General features: G+C 48.0%; 1 protein-coding gene across 1 annotated transcript in view; it reads right to left on the bottom strand.

Moving 5' to 3' along the window:
- Positions 1-25,343, bottom strand: part of SOX5 (SRY-box 5) — a 587,891-nt gene that overhangs the window by 488,027 nt on the left and 74,521 nt on the right. Inside the window, exon 2 of the mRNA XM_015412682.1 lies at positions 21,652-21,883. Within this exon, the coding sequence (XP_015268168.1) occupies positions 21,652-21,883 (232 nt within the window). The remainder of the gene's footprint in view (positions 1-21,651; positions 21,884-25,343) is intronic.

Below are 25,343 nucleotides of genomic sequence, written 5' to 3' on the forward strand. Positions count from 1 at the left end.
TTAAGACCTCCTCTCTCGTCACCTCAATCTGACTCAGGTCTTTCAACACCCTCCTGAAATCAGCGGTTCTGGAGTGGGCAAGCACTTCTCATCTTCCACAGTGAAGACAGAGGCAAAAAATGCAATTAGCTTCTCAGCCATGTCCCTATCATTCTTCAGTACTCCTTTTACCTCCTGGTCATCCAAGGGCCCCACTGCCTCCCTGGCTGGTTTCCTGCTTTTAACGTATTTGAAGAAAGTTTTATTGTTGGTTTTTACGTTTTTTGCTATATGCTCCTCATAGTCCCTTTTTGCCTGCCTGACCACAGACTTGCATTTTATCTGCCATAGCCTGTGTTCCGTTTTATCAGCCTCACTGTGACTAGCTTTCCACTGCTTAAAGGAATCCTTTTTACCTTTTACAGCTTCCATTACTTTGTTTGTTAACCATGCAGGCTTTTTCTTATACCTGTTTGTGCCTTTCCTAACCTGCGGAATATTTTTTTTTGCGCTTCTAGGATCGTAGTTTTAAATAGTTTCCAAGCTTCCCCAATGGTTTTGACCCTTTCTACTTTTCCTTTCAGTTTCCTCCCCACATGCCCCCACATATCAGAGAAGTTACCCCTTTTAAAGTTAAAAGTGGTTGTGTCAGTCTTTTTGGCCAATTCCCTATTTATACAAATGTTGAACTCAACAACATTATGATCACTGTTCCCAAGCGGTGCAATCACTTTTACATCTCTCACCAGGTCTTGAGTGTTACTTACGACCAAATCAAGGATCACCTCTCCCCTGGTAGGTTCCATGACCATCTGCTCCATAGCACAGTCATTTGGAGTGTCTAGAAACTCAATCTCCTTTTCTCGACTAGAACACATATTTACCCAATCAATGTGTGGGTAGTTAAAATCACCTATTAAGACACAGTTTTTTTGTCTATCTGCTATCTTTAATTCATTCATCATTTTATAATCCTCCTCTATCTTTTGATCTGGTGGGCGATAACAAACTCCCAGTGTTAAGTTTCCTTTTGGCCCCCCTATTTCAACCCATAGAATTTCCAGAAGCGAATCCAATTCTCTTAGCCTCTCAATCTTTCTGGACTTTATACCCTCTCTGACATACAGAGCCACCCCACCTCCAACCCTTCCCCCCCCCATCCTTCCGATATAATATATAACCGGGAATCACCGTATCCCACTGATTTTCCTCATCCCACCAAGTTTCTGAAATACCCACAATGTCTACCCAGTGGAGTGTGCCTGTGTCTTGTGTGTGTGCTGCTTTGACTCGATGCTGCAGTGCGGGGCACTTAACTCTAAGTCTAAGCCATTTCCTCCATAGAAATTGGTTCCCCAGCCTGCTGTTGGCCCCAATGGAGAGAAAACAGACAGTCAGTGCAAAATAAAAGCTTTTTTCCTTACCAGGGCTAATAACTTTTTTCCTTACCAGGGCTAATAACTCAGGAAACCCAATTTTCTTAAAGGGAAGATATATGGGGAAAATTTACTGCCTAGTTCTAGTTCCGGTGCCATGTTCTTGATCAAAAACGGGGTTCCCCACAGCTAGGGTTGCCAACGTCTAAGGAGGGCCTGGAGATCTCTTAATAAGACCATAAGAGAAGCCATGTTGGATCAATGGCCCACCCAGTACAACATTTTGTGTCACACAGTGGCCAAAACCCAAGTGCCATCTGGAGGGCCACCAGCCGAGCCAGAACTCCAGAAGCCCTCCCACTGTTGCCCCCCAAGCACCAAGAATACAGAGCATCACTGCCCCAGACAGAATGTTCCATCTAATAAGAACATTAAGAGAAGTTGTGCTGGATCAGGTCAATGGCCCATCCAGTCCAACGCTCTGTGTCATACAGTGGCCAAAACCCAGGAGCTATCAGGAGGTCCACCAGCGGGGCCAGAACCCCTCCCACGGTTGCCCCCCAAGCACTGCTACCATATTACAACTAATCTCCTGGCAATAGAGATCAGTTCCCTGGGAGAAAATGGCTGCTTTGGAAGGTGGGCTCTATGGCATCATACCCTGCTGAGGTTACTCCTCTCCCCAAACCCTGCACTCCCCAGGCTTCACCCCCCCCCCAAATCTCCAGGAATTTCCCAACCCAGAGTCGACAACCCTATCCACAGCTGCTTTATAATAAATAAACTATGTGTACAGAGACTGGATCACAGAATCCAAACGTAGAATCACAGAGTCGGAAGGGGCCATACAGGCCATCTAGTCCAACCTCCTGCTCAGTGCAGGACCAGCCTAGAGCCTTCCCTGACAAGTGTTTGTCCAGCCGCTGCTTAAAGACTGCCAGGGAGGGGGAGCTCACCACCTCCCCAGGCAGCTGATTCCACCGTTGCACAACTCTTACTGTAAAAAAAAGAAGGTTTTCCTAATATTCAGTGGGTACCTTCCAGCTCTTAATTTAAACCCATTCTTACGAGTCCTCTCCTCTGCTGCCAAAAGGAACAGCTCCCTGCCCTCCTCTAAGTGACAGCCCTTCACATACTTCAAGAGAGCAAACATGTCTCCCCCTTAACCTCCTCTCCTCCAGACAAAACATTCCCAAGTCCCTCAGCCTTTCCTCATAGGGCTTGGTCTCCAGGACTGCACAGAGACAGAATAAAACATCCACATGATGCTTTTTTCCAAGGCCAGGACACATTCATCCAGTGCATCTGATTTCCACAGTCCATGTGCTACCATCCCTTGGCTGCTGGGGACACGGGCTGTGGGTTATACAATCCACATGGCAGGCTTCCAGATATTGGCAAAGGGCCCGCGGCTCAGTGGAGGAGCCTCTGCTGGGCATGCAGGAGGTCCCAGGTTCAATCCCTGGCATCTCCAGTTAAAAGATTCGGGCAGGAGGTGATGTGAAAGACCCTAACCTGAGGCCCTGGAGACCTGCTGCCAGTCTTTAATAGACCGATGGTCTGATTCAGTATAAGGCAGCTTCATGTATATTCATGTGCAAGCGTCTTTTCCTAGGATGTTCCTGGCCCAATAGCTGTAGCACGGAAAATTGGCTTCAGTCCAAGGACGTCTCTTTACCTGTGTCCCGGACCACGCTTCTTAGGGAGGGGGAGGGTCCCTCCCGCATCCTCGTCGGCGCATAACGCACCTTCATTATATTTCAAAGAGATACGATTAATTATTAACGGGATTAGACTGTTGAATCATCAAAAGGATATCATGTCGCCGGAGTAATGGCAACAATGATGGGATGCAAAGCTTCCTTTAATTGGCCCTTGTTCCAAATTATCAGCAAAGCATTCATTCCCAACTTGCGCCTATATCCTATCTGCAGCTTGCAAACAGATAATCCTGTTTCTAGAGCTCTTTTCCCCCTTAGGGCTGGCTTGAGTTTTTCAAAGCACGGGGAACGGAGGCTGAAGCAGGAGAGAGGGAGGAAAAATTCTCCTCCCACGGATAATGATAGCATTGTTTCTGGATCTGTGGCAAAGTCATCCCCAGTTAATTTAGACACAAATGCCAGTCAATTGCTTTATCTTGTGATGTTAGCTTCACAGGGTTCATGGAGGTTGTTGGCCTTACTTAGCACAAGGGGATGCTTCATCTCCTCACATGTACGCCGCACTTCACTGGCGACGAGGAACACGGGCACTTAACTTTGCCGCAAACGTCGAGGCATGAGGGAGTAAAGGGAAGAGAATGGCTTGAAAAACTCTTAATTGGTTGCATGAAGCAAGTTATTTTTTCCCCTCCCCTTCCATTTCCAGAGGTCTTCTGTTTAACATAGGAAAGGGGCTCCTCGTCAAATGTCAAGAAGGTCAAAGACGGTGCATGTTTCAGAGTGGGGTGGGGGCAGATTCTGGGCAGAACACGCATGCCAAAATCATGAGAGCTCATCCCTTTATTCCAGATGAACGAAGAGGAAGGAATAGGCTTCTCTATCTATGCTCCCAATCACAACACTACTTAAAACCCCACATGCTGGAAGGAGATGAGCTCCGGGTTTTGGTGGCTCTGGAGAAGATGTTCTCCAGCGGCTCTCCCAATCAGGCCACCTCCTCCCTATCGCACAAATACACAGAAGGAAAGCAGGTGAGATTCTTTCACGTTCCTTTATTCTCCACCAGTGCCTAAAGGGTGAAATGGAGGATGAAAGAACTGAGCTCTGAAGCCTAGGGTTGCTAACTCCAATTTGGGAAATTCCTAGAGATTTGGGGATGGAGCCTTGGGAGGGAAGGGTTTGGGGAAAAGAGGGCCCTCAGTGGGGTCCATTGCCATAGGGTCCACCCTCCAAAGAAGCCATGTTCTCCAGGGGGACTGAACTCTGTCATCTGGAGATCAGTTGTAATTCCAGGAGATGTACAGACCCCATCTGGAGGTTGGGAGGCTCTTTAGTTTGGAGAAACGACGGCTGAGGGGTGACATGATCAAGGTTTACAAGATTATGCATGGGACAGAGCAGGTAGAGAAAGAGGTACTTTTCTCCCTTTCTCACAATACAGTAACTCGTGGGCACTACATGAAATCACTGAGCAGTTGGGTTAGAACAGATAAAAGGAAGTCCTTCTTCACCCAAAGAAGGATTAACACATGGAATTCACTGCCACAGGTGGTGGCAGCTACAAGCATGAACGGTTACAAGAGGGAATTGGATAAACATATGGAGCAGAGATCCATCAGTGGCTATTAGCCATAAGGTATAGATAGGAACTCTTGGTCTGGGGCAAGGGATGCTCTGTTTTCTTGGTGCTTGGGGGGCGGGCAACAGTGGGGGGGCTTCTAGTGTCCTGGCCCCACTGCTGGACCTCCTGATGGCACCTGCTATTTTTGGCCACTGTGTGACAGAGTATTGGACTGGATGGGCCTGATCCAACATTGGCTTCTCTTATGTTCTTATGACCTTGGGTATGTCCAAGGATATACTCTATGATGGGTACAGTGCCATATAATTGGATGCTAAAAACAAAGGCCTGGTAGATCATCATCTTTGTCATAGAGACCCTATTTTATTTATTTAAAAATTTATTTGGCGCCTAAACTGACAAAATGACTAAACACATAATGAGAAGACAAGACTTGCTGGAAAAGACAATAATGCCAGGGATCGTTGAAAAAGGTAGGGAAATAAGACCCAGTACGAGGTGGATTGACTCAGTAAAGGAAGTCGTGGCCTCCCGTGTTCCAAGATCTGAGCAAGGCTGTTCACAATAGATGTTCTGGAGGCCACTCCTTGCGAGGGTCGCCGTCGGTCAGAGGTGACATGACGCACGTGACAGACACGTGTCATCTGGTGCTAATGCAGTATGCCTTGTGCAAGAGAAAATGCAATGGGCTTTTATTTGCACAGCTGAACACCACAACTTTAATAACAGAAGACTTTGGTTTCACCCTAGAGGAAGTGGAGTGGAGATCGAACGCCAGTGTGATCAACGTTACGGCATCAGAGTGCAACCCGCCTGTGGGGTTATCACAGTCTAAATCCACTGAAATCAACAGACTTAGAATGGCACTGCATATGTTACAGGTAGAGATGTAAAATTTTCGGAAATTTTGAAGCTCGGAAAAAACCCCGTTTTTTTTCCGGGTTTTTTCGGGGGGAAACGGAAATTTTCGGAAAAATTGAAAAAATTCTACATTAGCATTTCTTTTGTCTTTTCTAGATTGAAAGTCATTCAATTACTTTAGGAACATAAAATATGACTATGGACATTTTTACTTGGCATGAAATTATCACAACTAGCATATTAAAAATATAGTGTATCTAAACAATTATTACAAACAGAATACCCATCCACATGCAAAAACAAAACTGAAACTTTTTTATTTTCTTCTGACGATCGCACCTCCTAAAGGAAGAAATGCATCTTGTTCTTGCATTGGAGAGTTCAGTTTGTAACCTAGGACTTAATTGTCCTCAGTGCACAGAAATTAGATCAATCTGATATCGTGTGTGTGTGTGTGTGTGTGTGTGTGTGTATAAGAAATGATTTGGAAAATATTTGAACACCTTGTCTTAAAATATTTTATTCATCATGTTAAAATAAAATGTTCCATAATCATTTTCTTTTCTTTTCTTTTCTTTTTTCAATTTTTCCAATTTTTCAGAAAAAAACCAAAAAGGCTTCAGGAAAAAAACGGAAAAAACCCTTTTTTCCTGAATTTTTCCGGTTTTTTTCTGGGCCTTCACATCTCTAGTTACAGGGCAATGGGGAGAACTCAACAGGTGACTGCCATTTTTAGCAGAAGCTTTGCATGGAGGAGCCTTTGGTTCTGTCCCTAGATCAGGGGTCCCCAACGTGGTGCCCACTGACACCTTTTCTGGAGTGCCTTAAGTGTTTTTAGAAAGTATTTATTTATTTGGATTTATATCCCATTAATGGACTCAGGGCGGGTTCCAACCGTATAAAATACAATGAAATCAAAACCACATTAAAACACAGTATAAAATAACATAGCTCATATGTGCCATACAACTCTAGTAAAAAAAAACCCAGATACCTCAGTGGTTGATGGTATTAGATTTTTTAAAAGATCTTTAAGATTTAGGGTCTTAGGACCTCTCAGGACCCAGGCCACAGAGGGGGGCCGACCCGCTGCCTCAACCAAAAGCCCGGCGGAAGAGCTCCATCTTTCAGGCCCTGTAGAATTGTAACAAATCCCGCAAGGCCCTGATCTCACATGGGAGCTCATTCCACCAGGCAAGTCGAGGCAAGTCGGACATCCCTGGGGCCAGGGACCACCAAGAGATGTTGGTTGGTGGACCTCAGTGCTCTATGGGGCTCATATGGGGAGAGGTGGTCTCGAAGGTATGCTGGGTCCTGGCTGTATAGGTGGGACCAGGTGGGGCTTCTGCCCAGTAAGCTTTCTGACTGTCCATCGGAGATTTGATTGGCTATGCAGGTCCACAGCACAAGGATCTCCACTGTGCGATTGAAGGTAAGCTGCGGCATTCGTCTTATGGGTGGCTCCGCCTCCTGCGGCAGCCATTTTGTGGCTGTGCCCATCACGCTGTGTAAGAATCCCAAAGGTGCCCGCAGGCTCGAAAAGGTTGGGGACCATTGTTCCCTCTAAGCTGAGTTAGTGTGAGCTAGCTCACGGTTTTTCAGCCTCCGGCTCGCACGTTTTTGCCTTCGCTCAGGAAGGATGGCTCCAGAGCAAACTAATTTATGCAGCAGCCAAATCACTCGCTCACAACTTCAGCACCGGCAGCTCACAAAGTAGAATTTTTGCTCACAAGACCCCACAGCTTAGAGGGAGCATTGGTTGGGGACCCCTGCCACAGAGGAACTGAAGATTAAATGCCAGTGTGATAACATTATGACATCAGTAACCAAAAGCACAGTCTTCTACAGAGTTATTACAGTCTAAATCCATTGAAATTGACAGGCTTGGGATTGCACTGTATATGTTATAGGGCAGGAGTGGACAGACGTGCTCAGCGTAAGAGCCACATAGAATAAACGCCAGATGTTTGAGAGCCGCAAGACATGGACAAATATTACATGCTTTTACTGGGAAATATGCAGATTTGCTTTTTATTAACATTGAATGAGACTGCCAAAAATAATAACAAAAGCGGTAAAAAGCAGATATCGATAATGATATTTATTTGTCCAATGATATTTGTTTGCTAATGATATTTAGCTTCCCCAGCCACCCTGCCGGGAGCTGCACAATATGTGTCAATGAGCCGCATGCGGCTCCCGAGCCACAGTCTGGCCACCCCTGTTACAGGGCAACGGATAGAACTCAACACGTGACTGCCATTTTCAGCAGAAGCTTTGCACGGTGGGGCCTCCTGCCCCTAGGTTCATACCATCCCATGGACCTATCACCATTTCCTCACAGCAGGCCAAAGCAGACTCAGGCCTCTCCCCTAAAGTTCCTCCTTGGCTTTGGCCAGGCAGGAAAGGAGAAATCTGCCGCACAATTAGCAACCAAAAGGCTCTGAGGGAATAGAAAAAGAGATGTATTAAGGTTAGACTCGGTTTGTAAAGACTTAAACGAAGTGAAGACTTGAAGAAGACAGCGGAAATGAAGATCTCCTCTCTTGGATTTTTAGATAGTAGTGGGTTCTTTTCTTTATCCTGTATATGTAGTTCCCCCTTCCCTATTTCTGTTATAGTTTTGTAGTATATTAAAAAAAATAATAAAAAAAATCCCCTCAGGGGGCTTAAAAAAAAAAGGCTCTGAGGGACTCACGAGGCCTACGTTTCCAGCTCAGTCGGTTGCTACACAATGTTTCGGCCGTCCAAGCGAACCGGGCGTTTGCTCGTATTGACACGAGAGGCCCGAGCACAAATATTTTCTGATATGAAGTCATGCGATTGTCTCCCTAGGTGCGCGCCTCCGTGGCCGAAGACAATGGGAAACGTACGGTTCCCAGCACATTCATAAAACAAAAGTGTTTGCTTTTCAGGTGATTATTTTCTGCTTAACTGATTTCAAATGACTCTCTTAAAAAGAAGCCAGAGCTTCATGCAGAGTTGTTCCTCAACAACAAGCAGCTAACCAACCCCACCCAGCCTCACCAGGTGCCCTTGTGGACTCTGAACTTTCCAGTTACCCCGAGCATCACACTGCCGAGACCTGCCGAGGCTAGTCGGAGCCACTTCACTGCATTGTCGCTCGGCCATAATAGTTTCTTATAAAACGCATTTATGCAGACAATCCCAAAAGCCAACGCCAAAAAGACTGCATCGCAAACTCCTTCTACTTATCTTTTTCTTTTTTAAAAATTATAAAATCGCAAGTATCAATGGGATGGTGGTTTTGGAGACAGGTTGTTATGGCCAGAGCAGTCCTGTGGGGAGCTGTCCCCAAATCGAGGCATGGTGGGTGTAGTGTCGCCAGCCTCAAGGACTAGAGTTTTGGTGGAGCCTAGGGCTGCCAGGGGGTTTGCCCGCTAAAGGGCCCCTGACCTGCCAGCCCAGATCCAGCCAGCAGGGGGAACCCTGCCCCCAAAGTGCCCAAATCCAGCCGACATGCCCGACATGATGACATCATCCGGAGGTGACATCATCATGCTGGGCACGTTGCTGGGGGACGCTCTAGCATTCAGCCTGAAAACTCTATGGAAAAGGCAAGGGACCTGGCAACCCTAGTGGAGCCTGGGGGGGTGGGGAGGAGAAGGACTTCAGTGGGGTGTAATACCGTAGAGTCCACCCTCCAAAGCAGCCATTTTCTCCAGAGGAAGTGATCTCGGTCATCTGGAGATGAAGTGTAATTCTGGGAGATCTCCAGGTGCCACTTCAAGGTGGGCAGCTCTAGCCTGGACATCTCCCAGAATTACACTTGGTCTTCAGATGGCAGATGAAAGTGCTGTCATGCCGCAGATGACTCATGGGGAACCCTCATGGGGTTTTCGAGGCAAGGAACAAACAGAGGTGGTTTGCCACTGCCTGCCTCTGTTCCTCCAGGCCTTTGGTTGAGGCAGCGGGTGTCCAACTACATCAGACGCCCCCCTGCTCCGCCCCACTCTTTTCTGTCTGCATTATGTCAACTTGTGCCATCAGTGGTGACTGATGCCCACTTGCCCAACACTTTGATCCATGTTGGGCACACATATCGGGTTCATTTGTCTATTTTGCCATCTTATGAACTATGCCATCTGGGTTTTAACTGGACTAAACTGGAATTGTTTTAATTGTTTTATTGTTGCTGTAACCCACCCTGAGCCTGTATGCGGGGGACGGGGAACAGAAATCCAATAAATGGAATGAAATAGCAATTTTGGACTTCCTTGGTGGTCTCCCACCCAAGTACTGACCAAGGTTGACCCTGCTTAGCTTCTAGGATCTCATGAGAATGGGCTAGCCTGGACTTCCGGTGGATGGTGGCACACTGAGCAGTCGCATCTCCCAGACCTCCCGGGGATGCGAGCTGCGCACGAGCGAGAAGGAGGGGGTACGCAGGCTCGTTGCACCCCATGAGGCCCGGCGAAGGGCTTCTAGCCATGGGGCTTTTGAGAGGTCGCCTCTTTGCCAACGCGATGCTGGGTAATTGAGGCACCTCTCCGGCCCAACGGTCCCTCCTGCGAGTGTCCGTATGGAACCTAGTGACGCTGACCGGGACAAGCCCTGGGGATCAAGTGGTCAAATCAGAGACTAAATGAGGTTGGAAGACCAATATGAACGTGATTCAGAATAAAGCGTTTATGATAATTTAAAAAGTAAGCTCCCCACCCCATGGACCAAGAAGTGAAACGAGCGGGGGGAGGGGCTCTTCCCATGCGCACGAACTTTTAAGCGAAAAAACGAGGGGGAGCAGAAGCGAAAGTGTTGAAATCTGTTGAGAAAAACTTACCAAGGCGTGAGTGCACATTCAGAGACTTTAGAAACTGCGGCAAAAGTAAACAATCGATAAAAGATGGCAGGGAAGAGGACGGAGAAGGAGAAACTTTTAAAAGCGAAAGGGGAGAGTCCAAAACCGGAAGGAACCACCGAGCTGGCTAAACTGTTGGCAGAATCTCTGCGCCTCTGCTGGAACAGATGACTAACGTTAAGGAACAGTTGTCAACAATGACTAAATGTATCACCACCCAGCAAGCACAAGTCAATGAGACCCTTAAAATTACAGAGCAAACAGCTGAGAAGGTGAAAGAAGTGGACGCCACTACTCAAAAGGTGAAGGAAAAGGTACAAAAATTGGAAAAGAAGCAAGTCTCCACAGAGGAACAACTTTTACAGCTGCAAATGGAGAAGGCAAACTTGGTTCTCCGATTCCAGGGTGTCCCAGAATCTAAAGGAGAGAATCTGAAGCAAATGCTGAGCGAAGCATTCGCCCCGGTGACAGATTGGACGGCGGAGTATTTGATGAGCGAAATGGATGTGGCCTACAGGTCATATTCCGTATATATAAAAAATAATAATCTGCCTAGGGAAATAGTAATGAGATTCTCAAAAAGACATGTGAGGGATACTATCCTGAGAGCGACGATAGGGACAACCTTGAAAATTGGGGACAGCACCATCAGGATCCTTAAAGACATCCCATTTGAAATAAAACAAAGGAGAAAGAAATACAAAGATTTAATCATTTTTCTTCAAACAAACGCTATTAGCTATCGGTGGCTGCATCCAGAGGACGTAACCTTCAAACTTAAAGGTAAAAAGGAAAAGATAGACTCTGTTTCCAAAGCACAGGACTTTTTGAAAATCCAGATGGGTGAGCAGGAGAAAGGTGATAAAGAGGACAGTAAGTCCAGTGGCGAGCTGGACTCGGGGTCTTCTGGAGAGGACTCTTCACTGGTCTGATCCAGCAGGGCTCTTCTGATGTTCTTATGAGAACAGACTATACGCAGAATCAGTCCACAGTGAGATCGACAGGCCCAAGCATATCTGGGAAAACGGAGGCAGGCAGGAAGTTTACTTGGAGTTGCCTCATCGTCCGCCCCCTCCCCCCCTAGACATAAATGAGACCTTGTCGGGCTGGGCCATGTGTGTCATAAAATGTAATGCCAGGTAGCGGAGATATAAACTTTATAACAGACACAAACACGAAGGGTCTGTGTATTTTTACTTAAAAGAAAAACATGCTTAAAACATTAGCACTCTTGCAATATCTTGTTTATTTAACAGTGTCTGATAACTGACACCTCTTGCTCTGAATTATTGCATCAAAATGTCTGTGCTGTCGCAATCTTGAGTATGCTGTTCAGGTGTGTATCTGTAAGCTGCAAACCTACAATGACGCAGCAGCAGCAGAACTGGAAGAAGCAGAAGACAGCCAGTTCCACTGCGGGCCTGATAGGAGCCCTCTGGGGGCCTGATCCGGCCTTCTGGGCCACATGTTTGACACCCCTGATCTATGGTATGACTTGCCAGAAGGCAGCTTCATGTGTTCATGGGTGAAACCATTGCCATTGAGAGGTGTAGAACACATAGTGGCAGAGACCAACCTCTGCAAGTAGGAAGGTCCCAGGTTCAACCTTGGCCTCGCCATGCAAAGGTCTCAGGTGGGGTTGTCAACCTCCAGGTGGGACATGGGGATCTCCCAGCGTGACGACTGATCTCCAGACTACAGAGATCAGGTTCCTGGAGAAAGTGGCTGATTTGGAAGGTGGACTCTGTGGCATGATACCCTGCCGAAGTCACTCCCCTCCACAAACCCGCCCTCTGCAGGGTCCCTCCCCAAATCCCCAGGAGTTTCCCAACCCCGATTTGGCAACCCTGGTATCATGGATAGGAAAGACCCCAGAGAGCTGCTGCTGCTTAGCGGAGACGGTACCAAGCTAGGAGGCTCGAGCGAGACCCGCAGTGTGCGGCAGCTTCATTGTTGTTGTTCAGTCGCACAGTCGAGTCCGACTCTTTGCGACCCCATGGACCAGATCACGCCAGGCCTTCCTGTCTTCTGCCTCCACAAACCCGCCCTCTGCAGGGTCTCTCCCCGAATCTCCAGGAGTTTCCCAACACCGATATGGCAACCCTGGTATCAGGTATCAGGGATAGGAAAGACCCCAGAGAGTTGCTGCTGCTTAGCGGAGACGGTACCAAGCTAGGAGGCTCGAGCGAGACCCGCAGTGTGCGGCAGCTTCATATCTATACAATAATAACATGGAAGTGTACCGTATAATTTCTGCACTCTCCTGATTGTACCTGGATTGTCTTGTTTATTCAGATGGCCCTGGGGGTAATTCCGTAAAACAATGCAAGTGTAAAGACTGAAAGAAAAGGAGGGGGGGGATATCAGCTCCGGCTTACAAACCTGAAATTATATTTATGGAAACAGCTTTGAAGTGCTATGTTGAGGGATGACATTTCGCACATAATGTTTGCGGCAAAGTAATTCCATCATAAGATAAATATCAATTTAGACTGGAACGGCGGGTGGGGAAAGGCATGAAAACAAGACAATGGCAAACTTTTGGTCACCCTTTCTTTTAACGGAACTGGCTTTGTTCGGCAAAGCCTGTACCTCTTTCGGAAAACAACGATTTAAAGCTTAAACCCAGAAGCCGTGTGTGTGTGTGTGTGTTTGTGTGTGTGTGTGCGTGTGTGCACTGAAGCGCATAATTATGCAACGTGCTAACTATGCCTTATTGCCGTGCCGCGCATATGGCATCGGAGCGAGCTATATCTGAATCTTTCGCAAATCTATTTGCCGTGTTATTTAAACGGTGCACATTCCACCTCGTTCAAAAGTAATTACACTTTTGTCTAGAGTGTAGGAGACGGCTCTCTCCAAACAATGGAGAATTTCTCATTATTAGAGCTGGCACAATAACGACACTGGTGTTCACAACACTCGGCATTGTCCCATCACAATTAAAAAAAAAAAGAACGGGGGGGGGGGGGGGGGACCAAGGCAAAGTCCCAGTCAGTTTTTCTCTAGCCACCGAAACTATCCTAAGCTGGAGGCACAAAAGGTACGCTGGAAATCTGTATTCCTCCCCCACAACTGCTCTTTATGAAGAAGAAAAAAAGCTCTATTATGGCACACAGAGCTGGGAGAGCAGAGTGGCTGAACCACTGAGCTGTAAATCTGGAAGTCTCCAGTCTTCTTGGTGGTGGAAAGTGCCATCAAGTCACAGCTTGATGGAGTTTGGTGCAGTGGTTCAGAGCGGCGGACTATAATCTTGGAGAACCGGGTTTGATCCCCCACTTCTTCACAGGCAGCCAGCTGGCTGACCTTGGGTCAGTCTCAGTTCTCTCAGAGCTGTTCTTGAAAGAGCTCTCTCAGCCCCACCTACTTCACAGGATGTCTGTTGTGGGGAGAGGAAGGAAAGGCAATTGTAAGCTGCTTTGAGACGCCAAGTGAAGTTAGGGGTATAAATCCAGTCTCCTCTCTCTCTCTCTCCAAGGGACATCCAGAGGTGGTTCGCCATTACCATGTAGTGACCCTGGACGTCTCTGGTGGTCTCCCATGCAAGTACTAACCAGGGCTGACCCTGCTAAGCTTCCGAGCTCTGATGAGATTGGGCGAGCCTGAGGTATTCAGGTCAGGGACAGTTTGAGTCTTACCTCTGCCAAGAACAGTCTTGGTGGCCCCTAGGTAACATCCTTCCCTGAATCAGAAACAACCTACCCTGCAGGATTGTTGTAAAGATGGCAAAAAGAGAATCTCTCTCATTGACATCTCGCTTCTTCCATCAGTGAGTCAAGGGAAGTCTGCATTTCCAGTTTTCCTGTTCATTGGATGGAGGCAAGGAGAATGCTGCAAACTGCCTTAGAACCCCACTGGGGAGAAAAGGCAGGGTACCAATAAATGAAATGGGTCACAGAACCACAGAGTTGGGAGCTGGAAGGGAACTCCAGGGCCATCTAGTCCAACCCCCTGCACAAAATTCACAGATACCTTCCTCCCACACACCCCGAGTGACCCCTGCTCCATGCCCAGAAGATGGCAAAAAAAGCGGCTGCTGTTAAAGGGGAAACGCCGGCTCCTGCATTTAAAAGGGAAACGCCGGCTCCTTTAAGTCCAGGGAACTGCCGTTTCTGGAGATCTGGCGCATGGGGGGGTGGACGTCCCCAACGTGACGTCATCATGTCGGGGATGCCCTGCCCCCTCCAGTAACGCCCCCAAAGTCCCCTGCTGGGGCTGGAAGATGGATTTGGCAACCCTACTCCAGATTATCAAGATCAGATTATCAAGATCTGAAACAGCAGTTTCAGAAGGTGAGTTCTATGGTATCATATCCATCCAGGGGTCATTTCATAGAAAAAGAGGTGCAGGAGCCCATTAGCATAACTTCGGGCCGCGAGAACCAAGCACTGATGCAACCCTTCCTGCTCTCCTTCACATGATCTGCCTAAGTTCACAGAATCAGCATTGCTGTTAGATGGCCATCTGCTTGTTTTGTATGTGCCTGGGTGCTATGTGCCACATGCTCTCAGGATGTTTCTGGAGATGTGGCGCATGGGCGGGTGGGGGGGCAGTGGATGTCCCCAACGTGACGTCATCATGTTGGGGATGCCCTGCCCCCTCCAGGAACGCCCCCAAAGTCCCCCGCTGGGGGTGGAAGATGGATTTGGCAACCCTACTCCAGATTATCAAGATCAGATTATCAAGATCTGAAACAGCAGTTTCAGAAGGTGAGTTCTATGGTATCATATCCATCTATGGTCTTTCCGATCCCCAAACCTCGCCCTCCCCGGGCTCCTCTCTAAATCTCCAGGAATCTCCTCACCCAGAGTTGGCACCCATACTTGCACTCCACATCCTGTTTGTAGGTCTTCTGGGGTCACCTGGTTGGCCCCTGTGGGAAACAGGAAGATGTCCTAAATCAGGGGTGTCGAACTCATTTGTTATGAGGGCTGGATCTGACACAAATGAGACCTTGTCGGGCTGGGCCACGTGTGTCATAAAAGATATAAACTTTATAAAGGACACAAGCACAAAGATGTTTTTTTTTAACTTTAAAACATTAGCACTCTTCTGACATTTTGCTTATTGAACAGTATCTGATAACCGACACCTCTTGCTTTGAATTATTGCATCAAAATGTCTGTGCCGTTGCAATCTTGAGTATGCTGTTCCGGTGTGTATCTGTAAGCTGCAAACCTACTTTTGATTGAGTGACATTCACCACAGAAATCTCATGCTCAAGAGTTCTGAGTCTAGGACCCAGGTTGAAACATGAAATGGCTGAGTGATTAAGAGAGTCTGGCGGAGCAAGCTATGATGTAGCAGCAGCATCAGAACTGGAATCAGGAGATGGCCGGTTCCACTGTAGGCCTGATGGAAGCCCTCCAGGGGCCTGATCTGGCCCCTGGGCCACACGTTTCACACCCCTGTTCTAAATGGACCATTGCTCTGATCCAGCAGGGCTATTCTTAGGTTCTCACCGGATGAACTTGGCCTTATCCTTAAGACAGCATTTCCAGCCATTGCAATGGCACAGTTTTGCTCACAGAACACGGGGCGAATTTACTAGCAATGCACGTGTGAGGATATCGGCGCTGTGCAATCTCTTTCATTATAAGATAAATCAATGCACATATGTGTTCTCTCGCACACCCTTTAGCCACCTGGCAGGTTATTCTTCTCAAAAGGCACTTCACCCAAGAAAGAAGATTAGAGGCACTACATAAGGCTCTGAAGAGGCAAACACCGTGGTTTAACCCGTTACTCCATACACACGGAACAGAGGGAAGCTCTATCGTATAAAATGCCTCAACAGCCTTTTCCATCATAAGTGTCCACAAACCCCGCACAGAGAACAACTTAAAATAAGCAACACAGTTGTTGTTTTTGTTTTAAGACCACGCGGTTTCGGAACTGGAGCGTTCTTAAGGCTACAGGAAACATGTCAATACACGTCTCGCATGGGAGGCTTAAGTGGGTGTTGAAATACCATCAAAATTGTAACACAAATGGCAAACCTGCACCGGCTAGGAGATGCGTTTGTTTGCAAAATGGCTCTCTTCCGTCTTCCTGGCCCCAAATTGAGAGCATTCACACACAGGCTCAAAGAGTAAAGGAGAGACTCGGAAATGCTTTTAGCGTTCCATGTCAAAAACAGAACGAAACACACACTCTGTGAGGTGGTTTGATGACTACAGAGCAAGCAGGAATTCATCAGGTGTAGTTTCTCCAGTGCAGAAAAGCTTGGACCTTTCCCATTTCTGCCTGCCAGCCAGCACACAAAGGCTCTTGTTGTGAAAAAATAAATAAATAAAAGTGGCCACCTTTAACATCAGTTGCACTCCCGTTTGTAAACGCGCATAGTGTTAGCACACCGCTGACATCTTATTCCCTGTCTGTGGATACATGCCTAGAAGTGCTCCTTCCCTGTTTTGTTTTTCTGAGGGAAAGGGGTCAGAAGAAGACAAATGTCCACTTTTCAGGGGCATTTTCCCAGCCACTCGCTTAATAGGCAGATAATAAAGTGTATGAGTTATGTTACTCAATAGAAGTCTCGCTGTGTTCCAACCAGTGCAATGGGAGAAGCAAGGAAAGTCAAACTGCTCCTTGCTACAGAAAGCGAAAGAGGAGAGATTAAGTGTGTCGTTCTCAAAGTGTGCAGTGCTTTGTCAAGAAGCAACGCTGATCTTGAGGAGTGTGGTCGGAGAAAGGGAGGAGGCCCATTCGACATCTGGCTCGGCATGGGGCTCTTTACCATTAGAGATCAATCTCCTATAAGATAGTCTTAAAGGTGCTACTGGGCTTTTTACTAACAAACTTTATCGTGGCATAAGCTTTTGAGAAATACAGGTCTCTTCCTCACAGGCATCTGATGAAGAGAGCTGTGTTTCTTGAAAGCTTGTGCTACAATAAAGTTTGTTAGTCTTAAAGGTGCGATTGGGCTTTTTACTATTTTGCAGTGACAGACGAACACGGCTAACTCCTCTAGATCTATCTCCTATAAGAGTGGGCTTCCGATAGAGGCATTTTCCCCAATTTGGGGCTTATCGTCTGTAGCTTTTCTTTGTGAGCGAGCATGTCTGCGTTTGCTTCGTTCTGATCTTCAGACAGCAGGATTTACCCAGTACTGGCTGAGGCCCAAAAAGCCGTTTATTTAATTAGCTAATAGCCTAATCGCACTTGTCTGGGAGTTACTCCTGAGCAGGGCTTCTTTTGTAGAAAAAGCCGAGCAGAAACTCATTAGCATATCAGGCCACACCTTGGCTTGCCCAGGCACCCCACGGCGTGCAGGGAGCCCAGACAAGCCCCCCCTTGAAGGAAAAGGAAGGCAGCTTAAACTGCCTTCCCTTGGCTTGCCTGGGCGCCCCGCGGCTGTGGGGAGCCCATACAAGCTGGCCCTTGGACAGGCCGGGGAAGGCACAGGGAGGCATTCAAATGCCTCCCCAATCCTTCCAGGGGGCCCCCTGGCCCGCCCGCCTCAGAGTCGCTGGGGGGGGGTGGCTCTCCCTGCCCTCTGTAGCCACCCCCACAGAGGTTTTGGGTGTAGTGGGCGTGGCCAACTCTGGAGCCAGCCAGAACTCCATTCCTGTGCGTTCCTGCCCAAAAATAGCCTCCTTCTGAGTAAACATGCATAGGACTGGGCAACTTTAGAGGCCCAAGAGGAGACTTCCAGGCAAACCCCAATGTTGCCCACCGCTGCCTCAAAGGCTGGCAGAGGGGAAAACGGGGGAAATAGGGAGGGCACCGTGACACTGTGCCATCATATGACATCACTTCCAGCAAAAACTGGAAGTGATGTCATGACACTGAGGATTATGCTCTAGGATATGCTAAGAAAACCCTCTATAGCCTGTTTCTGCAACCCAAATCCTCCTAGGGGTGGGCCTGGCTGGAGCCTGGTTGCGGCAATGAAATGAGATGGCAGCCATCAGTGACAGTGTGATGTCACTTCCAGGCCATGCCTTTCTAGGAATCACTGTGAACTCCATGGTAAAACCATAGTTTCTGGCGATTCTTAGAGAGGTGTGACATCACTTCTGCATTTCTCAGGAAATGATGTCATGCCATCATTGTGGCATTAAATTTTTTTTTCACCTGCTGGCTGATTGAGATCTCCTGCCCTCAGCAGATACATGGAGAGCCTATGGGGTGCCAGGTAGTGGCATGACATTCCTAGGTGGTTTGCTTAAAAGCTGTGTGGGCCCAACTGATTTCAAAACTGAGAAGAGTACCCCCAGTTTCTCTCCCCCTTTCCTCAGCTTGGCTCCTCTCTCTCCAAGTAAGTGCTTAAGCCCACAGCCAAAAGGACTTGCATTTGAGTACTGGGTCCGAAAGCAAGTAATCCTCGACCAAGAAAGGGCACCACCATAAAATGCCTGTCATAGGAGGTAGAGTGGAACCAATCGAGGCTTGCCATTTGCCCACTCACAGTGTGCAAACTCCTGTCCCTTGGCCTCCATTGCTTGAAGTCGATCAATGGAACAGCTGAAATGATGTCACAGTGTCCACAAAACTCCCATCTCCACAGGTTCCCCCCCCCAAGCTCCTAGGACTGGCAGGTACAGGCCTGGCAACATGGGGAGGGGCAATTACAAACGTTGGGAGGTTTCAGGCTATTTCCAAATTGAGGCCTTCCTGTGGATCTGAAGATGATGCCTCGGGGGGGGGGGGGGCAATCCCACTGCCACTGCAAACTACAATTCCCAGGGTTCACTGGAGAGAAAGAAGAACTGTCCAACTAGCCTAAGTCTGTAGTCATAAGAACATAACAGAACGTAAGAGAAGCCATGTCGGATCAGGCCAGTGGCCCATCCAGTCCAACACTCTGTGTCACACTGTGGCCAAAACCCAGGTGCCATCAGGAGGTCCACCAGCGGGGCCAGAACTCCAGTCTGGACCTGCCTGCTCTCGACTTGTTCCCAGAGCTTTCAAACAGCCAGGGATGGGGAAGTAACAGCAAGCAGGAGAGCTCTATATGAATGCCTTGAATAGTTAAAACTACGACAGGGGACAACCTGGCTGAAATTCCATGGAAGCTCGCCGGGCCAGTCACTTTCTCTAACCCTGAACTACTCCGTAGGGTTGTTGTGACAATAAAACGGAGGAGGACAGAGCCACGTTCGCTGCCTGACCTCCTCGGAAGAAGCGTGGGATAATAAGAAATAACGCAGAGCGTTTGAATCGGCACGCTGCTGGCAGCAGCCGGCACTGCTGCCTCAATACCGCCTGCAGCTGCACATTCAACAATGGTTTGATCCGCCGGAATTAGCAGGTGACAACATAACCCGTCTCTCACCATGCCTGATGCAGAGCTCGGCGGTAGCAATGAATGACATTCTGAGGGGTGTTTTTTGCCACCTCCGGCTCTATATTGTTGGCTCCGGGACCGACAACCTTTTCTCGTGCTCTGCAAAACCTGGATATAGAGAGAGCCCTGCCTTTGGAGGAAAACAAAAGGATTTCTCTCTTATGGAGAAAAAAGCTTTGCAGGATGACTTCTGCAGATCGAAGTATTGTTAAAGGTCGAGGAGCAGGCAAGGGCAGGGTTTTTTGGGATGGGTGGGTGGAGGCAGCCGTTATAGGGCTGCCAGCTCTGGTATGGGAAATACCTGGAGATTTTGGGGGTGGAGCCTGGGGAGGGTGGGAGGGGCCTCTGCTGGGTATAACGCTATAGAGTCCACCCTCCAAAGCAGCCATTTTATCCAGCGGGACTGATCTCTGCAGGGGTCATTTGGGGGGGGACGCGGGGGGACGCCATCCCCCCGGGTGAGGTGCGGGAGGGCGGGGCCTGGAGCTCCCTGCTGGTGCCTGCTGGAGGTCGCCGCCGGCTGTGGGGAGGACATACTTCCGGTGATGTCAGGGGGTGTGGCATATGCTAATGAGTTATGCTAATGAGTCCCCCTAGCTCTTTTTCTACGAAATGACCCCTGGATCTCTGTCACCTGGAGACAGGTTTGCCAGCTCTGGTCTGGGAAATACCTGGAGATTTTGGGGGTGGAGCCTGGGGAGGGTGGGGTTTGGGAAAGGAAGGGACCTCAGCTGGGTATAATGCCATAGAGTCCACCCTCCAAAGCAGCCATTTTCTCCGGGGTGTGTGTGACCCCTGTCGTCTGAAGATCAATTGTAATAGAGAGACATCTCCAGGAGCCACCTGGAGCTTGGCAACCCCAGTTCTCATGGTCAAATCAGTGGACTCCCAGGTTTGATTTTAAGGACATGGATCAATGGGGCCCCAAGGAATAAGAGGCTGAAGGGCCCTCCTTATAAGGGAAAGTGATGGAGTTTGGGGTTCTTTTCTGTCCAGAAAGAGAATTAAAGATGGGTTCTGCACGATGTGGAGAAAGTGGTCACAGGGAACGCTTCCCTTGCCCACCTCCTGTGATAGTAAAATTCAGGGGCCCTTGATGAAGTCAGTGGCTGTAGACCTGGGGGAAAGAATGTAGCTGCTGACGTTTTATCTTCTAAAACCGAAAGACCACGTTTGCCACAGGATGTAATGAAGACCAATAGCTTAGATATCCTTAAAAGAAGAGTCATGGATAGATCTGTCAGGAGAAAATAGGTCTATCCATGACTATGAGCCTGGGTGGCTAAATGAAATCATGTTCAGAGGCAGCATAGCTCCAGATACTAGTTGTTGGAAGACATCAATGGGTGCGGGCTCTATCATAGAATCATGGAAGGGGCCATACAGACCATCTAGTCCAACTCCCTGCCCAATGCTGGACCAGCCTAATGCATCTGTGTTTTGTTCATAGACTTTCATGTTAACTGCTGTGGGAGACGGGTTAGACCACCAGTCTCTTCACACAGTCACACATAAAACCGCATTATACTGGATTAGACCTTTGGTCCATCAAGGCCAGTACTGTCTACTCAGACTGGCAGCCGCTCTCCAGGCAGAGGTCTCAGGCAGAGGTCTTTCACATCACCTGCTGCCTGGTCCTTTTTTAACCGGAGATGCCGGGGATTGAACCTGAGACCTTCTGCATGCCAAGCAGAGGTTCTTCCACTGAGCCACAGCTCCTAAAGCAGTGCCATTCAGAAGTCTTGATATGTCTGTGGATGGGTGTGTGTGTGTGTGTCTTGTGCTCAGAAATCCACACCTTACGTTACACAGAGGGAGGAGTGATTCTCACCAAACGTCACACTGAGAACCAGAGTTAGGCCAGAGGTCTGACAAAGTAGTATATATATTTTTTTCAGCCCACGGTTTACTGTTGCAAGAAGAAGCAATCAGAAGAACAGCACTCGGGTCAGGTCAAAGTTTTCCCATCGCTATGATGTGTTCCACGGGTGTGATGGCAACCCTCCGCACTGTACAAAGGGAGAGGCCAGGCTATTGTGGAGGCAAAGAGAAGGCGCACAATAGAGCCGGGAGGAGAGACTTACCAATGTGTTTTGCTGAGAGGCGGGAGTTCTGTGGCCGCAAGTCTCTTGCGTCAGCAGGGAGACGGGCTGAAATTCCTCGGAATGGGACTTGTTGGGGAAACTCACATGCAAGGGAAGGTGAAAGGCCTGAAGCCCGTCACTCTCCTCTTCTTCCACTTTCTGTCTGCCCGTCACCATGGCTACCTCTCCATCTGCTTCCCCATACGGAGAGGCTGGTCGCTTGGAAGACATCCTGGAAGGAACAAAAGAGGAGGGGAAAATAATGAAACCTCCACATAAATCCTTAATGCCGTCATTGTGTGGTTAGGGGCCATTGTAACAGAAATGCCTTTTTTGTGTGTGCCGGCGGAGAGCAGGAAGCCATCCAAATACCACTGCAAAGCGTACACAATCGGGAACAATGGCCAAGCAGGTAGTAGCAGAACAGTGCCTGTTTGTTGTAAGAATAATACGCTAATATAGCTCTCTCTTGTGTCCCGGCTTCTTAAACACATTCACGATGGAGAGAGGGAGGAGGAGAAAAAAAAGAGGGGGGGGAAATTACCTAAGAGCAGGACATAATGAAATGCAATTCCATTTTATTTTAGAGAGGGGGAGAGAGAGAGGGAGAGAAATAGTGCGTTCTCTTGAATACTTTGCAAAAAGCTCGGAAGGTAAGGAACATCCACCCAGCGTACACCATGGTCGTCTTGCCCCCTTCCTTTCCATTTCGAAAACAGCCCATTTCCAGCAATCGGCGTGAAAGGAAACACACACACTCACACACGCTGTCAAGGCTTAAAACTTTTGTGCGACTAGAAGGTAGCCGCAACACTGTCCACGGTCCTGTGGGCAAACAGACCCTCTGCGTAAAACTTTCTGAACTCAACGGAAAGGAAAAGCCAGTTTGGTGTAGTGGTTAAGTGTGCAGACTCTAATCTGGGCGAACCGGGTTTGATTCCCCACTCCTCCACTTGCACCTGCTGGATGACCTTGGATAAGCCGTAGAGCTGTCCTTGAAAAAGAGCAGTTTCTGTCAGAGCTCTCTCGGCCCCACCTACCTCACAGGGTGTCTGTTGTGGGGAGGGGGAGGGAGAGGAGTTTGTAAGCCACTCTGAGACTCCTTTGGGTAGTGAAGAGCGAGGTATAAATCCAATCTCTTCTTCTTCTTCGTATGCACACGTTTGGCGATGCTGGACAATAACCTTGAGTGGCATTTTGCTAAGCGATCAGCCACAACAGAGAAACTGGACCCAGGGGATGGCTCAAATCGATACCATCAAGCAAAACTTGCCCTTTTAGACTTCTTGGCCGCTTGTACCAGGAGTAGATTTGCCAACCTCTAGGTGGGGCCTGGTGATCTCCCGGAATCACAACTGATCTCCAGACAAAGGAGATCAGTTCCCCCTGGAGAGAATGGTTGCTTTGGAAGGTGGACTCTATGGCATTATACCCCACTGAGTTCCCATACCCAGTAGGGTTGCCATGTCCCCCCCGGGCCCCCAGCAGGGGATGGGGAGGTAGGGTTGCCAGATCCAGGTGTGGAGACTCCTGGAGATTCGGGGATGGAGCCTGCGGAAGACAGGGTTAGACTTCTTGGCCGCTTGTACCAGGAGTAGATTTGCCAACCTCCAGGTGGGGCCTGGTGATCTCCCGGAATCACAAGTGATCTCCAGACAAAAGAAAGTACAGTGTGGGGTACAGTGGGGAGCTACAGGACCTCAGTGGGGCACGGTCCACCCTCCAAAGCATCCATTTTCTCCAGGGAAACTGGTCTCTGTAGTCTGGAGCTGGCAACCCTAACCGATAGTCTGGCAACTGCACATATTGGGAGTGCGCCCCGCATGCAATGCTCCTAATAGGTACAGTCACCACATTGTCCGAACAGGGGCGATGTGCATATTTTGCATATTTTGCTTGTGCATTTATAAATCCATTTAGTTATTAAAACACTCATATTCTGCCTCTCCTCGTGGTTCAAGGCAGCATACAGCTTCAGTACAGTTCAGAAAAAATCAGGTTTTTGTGTAGCTGAAAGTACCCATAACCGGTGTTTCCTCTAAGCTGAGTTAGTGTGAGCTAGCTCACAGGTTTTTTAGCCTCTGGCTCCTGCATTTTTGTCTTCGCTCAGGAAGGAGGGCTCCAGAGCAAACTAATCCATGCAGTAGCCAAATTGCTCACTCACAATTTTAGTGCCAGTAGCTCACAAAGTAGAATTTTTGCTCACAAGACTCCACAGCTTACTGTCAGACATCATGGAGACGGCACATATCAGGAGGATCTACACCTAGCTGCCAGGCTCTCAGTATGCACAAACTTTACTTCTTTATGACAAACATTTGTATGCCATCTTTCCATGAACCTGACGAAGGCAGTTTCGAAAATAAATAAAAGAAGAACAAAAGATTTAAAGGACATTGATTTAAAATCCAGCATTAAAAAAGCCCAGCATAAAAAACATATATCATAAAAAGCAGACCACAGAAAGCTTGGAAAAAATAACGGTTTCCGGACTAATGCGGTGTTAAAAATCAAGCCTGGTGAACAGACTTAATTAAAAGCCTGGTGAACAGAACAATTTTTTTGCCTGGTGCCTAAAAGAAAGCAACACAGCTGGAGCTACTCTCTCTTGCAGAACTGCTTGGGGGAAATTCCATCGAAATTCCATTTGAAACTTTTAAGTTCCGCACAAAAAAGGATCAAAGGCTAAAACATCACAAGCGTAAAGAGTTTGTGAGGATACAGAATGATCACTTATATAAAGAACAATAGGTCAGATGGCATGTTGAGAATCAAAGAGCCGCAGAGGTGCCATAGGTTACAGAGTGATTTGTTGTGACAGCATAGGAGACCCATTTATGCTTGGCAATGACAGCTATTTATCAACAGTATCATCACCACCAATAAAATTCAAAAGATAATATTCAAAGTTGAGCTTTGCTGTTCCTTTGGATACATACATCAAGTGCTAGGTTGCTAGGTACAGCCTCAGTTGCCTCAATAATTAAATGGCCATTCCCATTATCAAACACCCAAGTGACACCTTCCAAGCAAGGAATGCTTACAGGTCCTTATTATAAATGTTTTAACCACATGCATTCATTTAAAACGTTTGTATTTTTCTTTCCCCCTTAAGGGCTTGCAGCAGTTCACAACAGAATACAGTGTAACAGAAAGACAGTTAACCCCTGTATAAAATACTCCAGATCCAAACCCCACTGTACACACACACACCCCCACTGAAACAATTCTCCTGCTATCTACCCAACATTGGCGGGAAACTCTAGCAAAACAGCATGGCTTTACACTTCTTTCGGAAAGCCAGTGCTGAATCAGCCTTTGTTTCTTCCTTGGGGAAGGCTTTCCACAACAGTGGGGCTACCACCAGGAAGGCACCGTCTCAGGCAGAAGGGTATCACGCCCTCCCGGAGGGAAGGGCACAGCAAATAACAACAGGCTAGAAAGATATTGGGAATTTTTCAAAAGCAAGAATAGTCCAGCAGTGGAATCGCCTAGCTGAGGGAGCTGGTGAGTTCCCCCTCACTGGCAGTCTTCAAGCAGCAGCTGGACAAACACTTGTCAGGGATGCTTTGGGCTGATCCCGCATCGAGCAGGAGGTTGGACTAGATGGCCTGTATGGCCCTTTCCAACTCTATGATTCTATGGTATAACTGGTCTACTGGTCCATATAGGGAGAGATGGTCCTTCAGATA

This window comes from Gekko japonicus, unplaced genomic scaffold (genome assembly GCF_001447785.1).
Source record: "Gekko japonicus isolate JY-2015 unplaced genomic scaffold, Gekko_japonicus_V1.1 scaffold482, whole genome shotgun sequence".
Lineage (NCBI taxonomy): Eukaryota > Metazoa > Chordata > Lepidosauria > Squamata > Gekkonidae > Gekko > Gekko japonicus.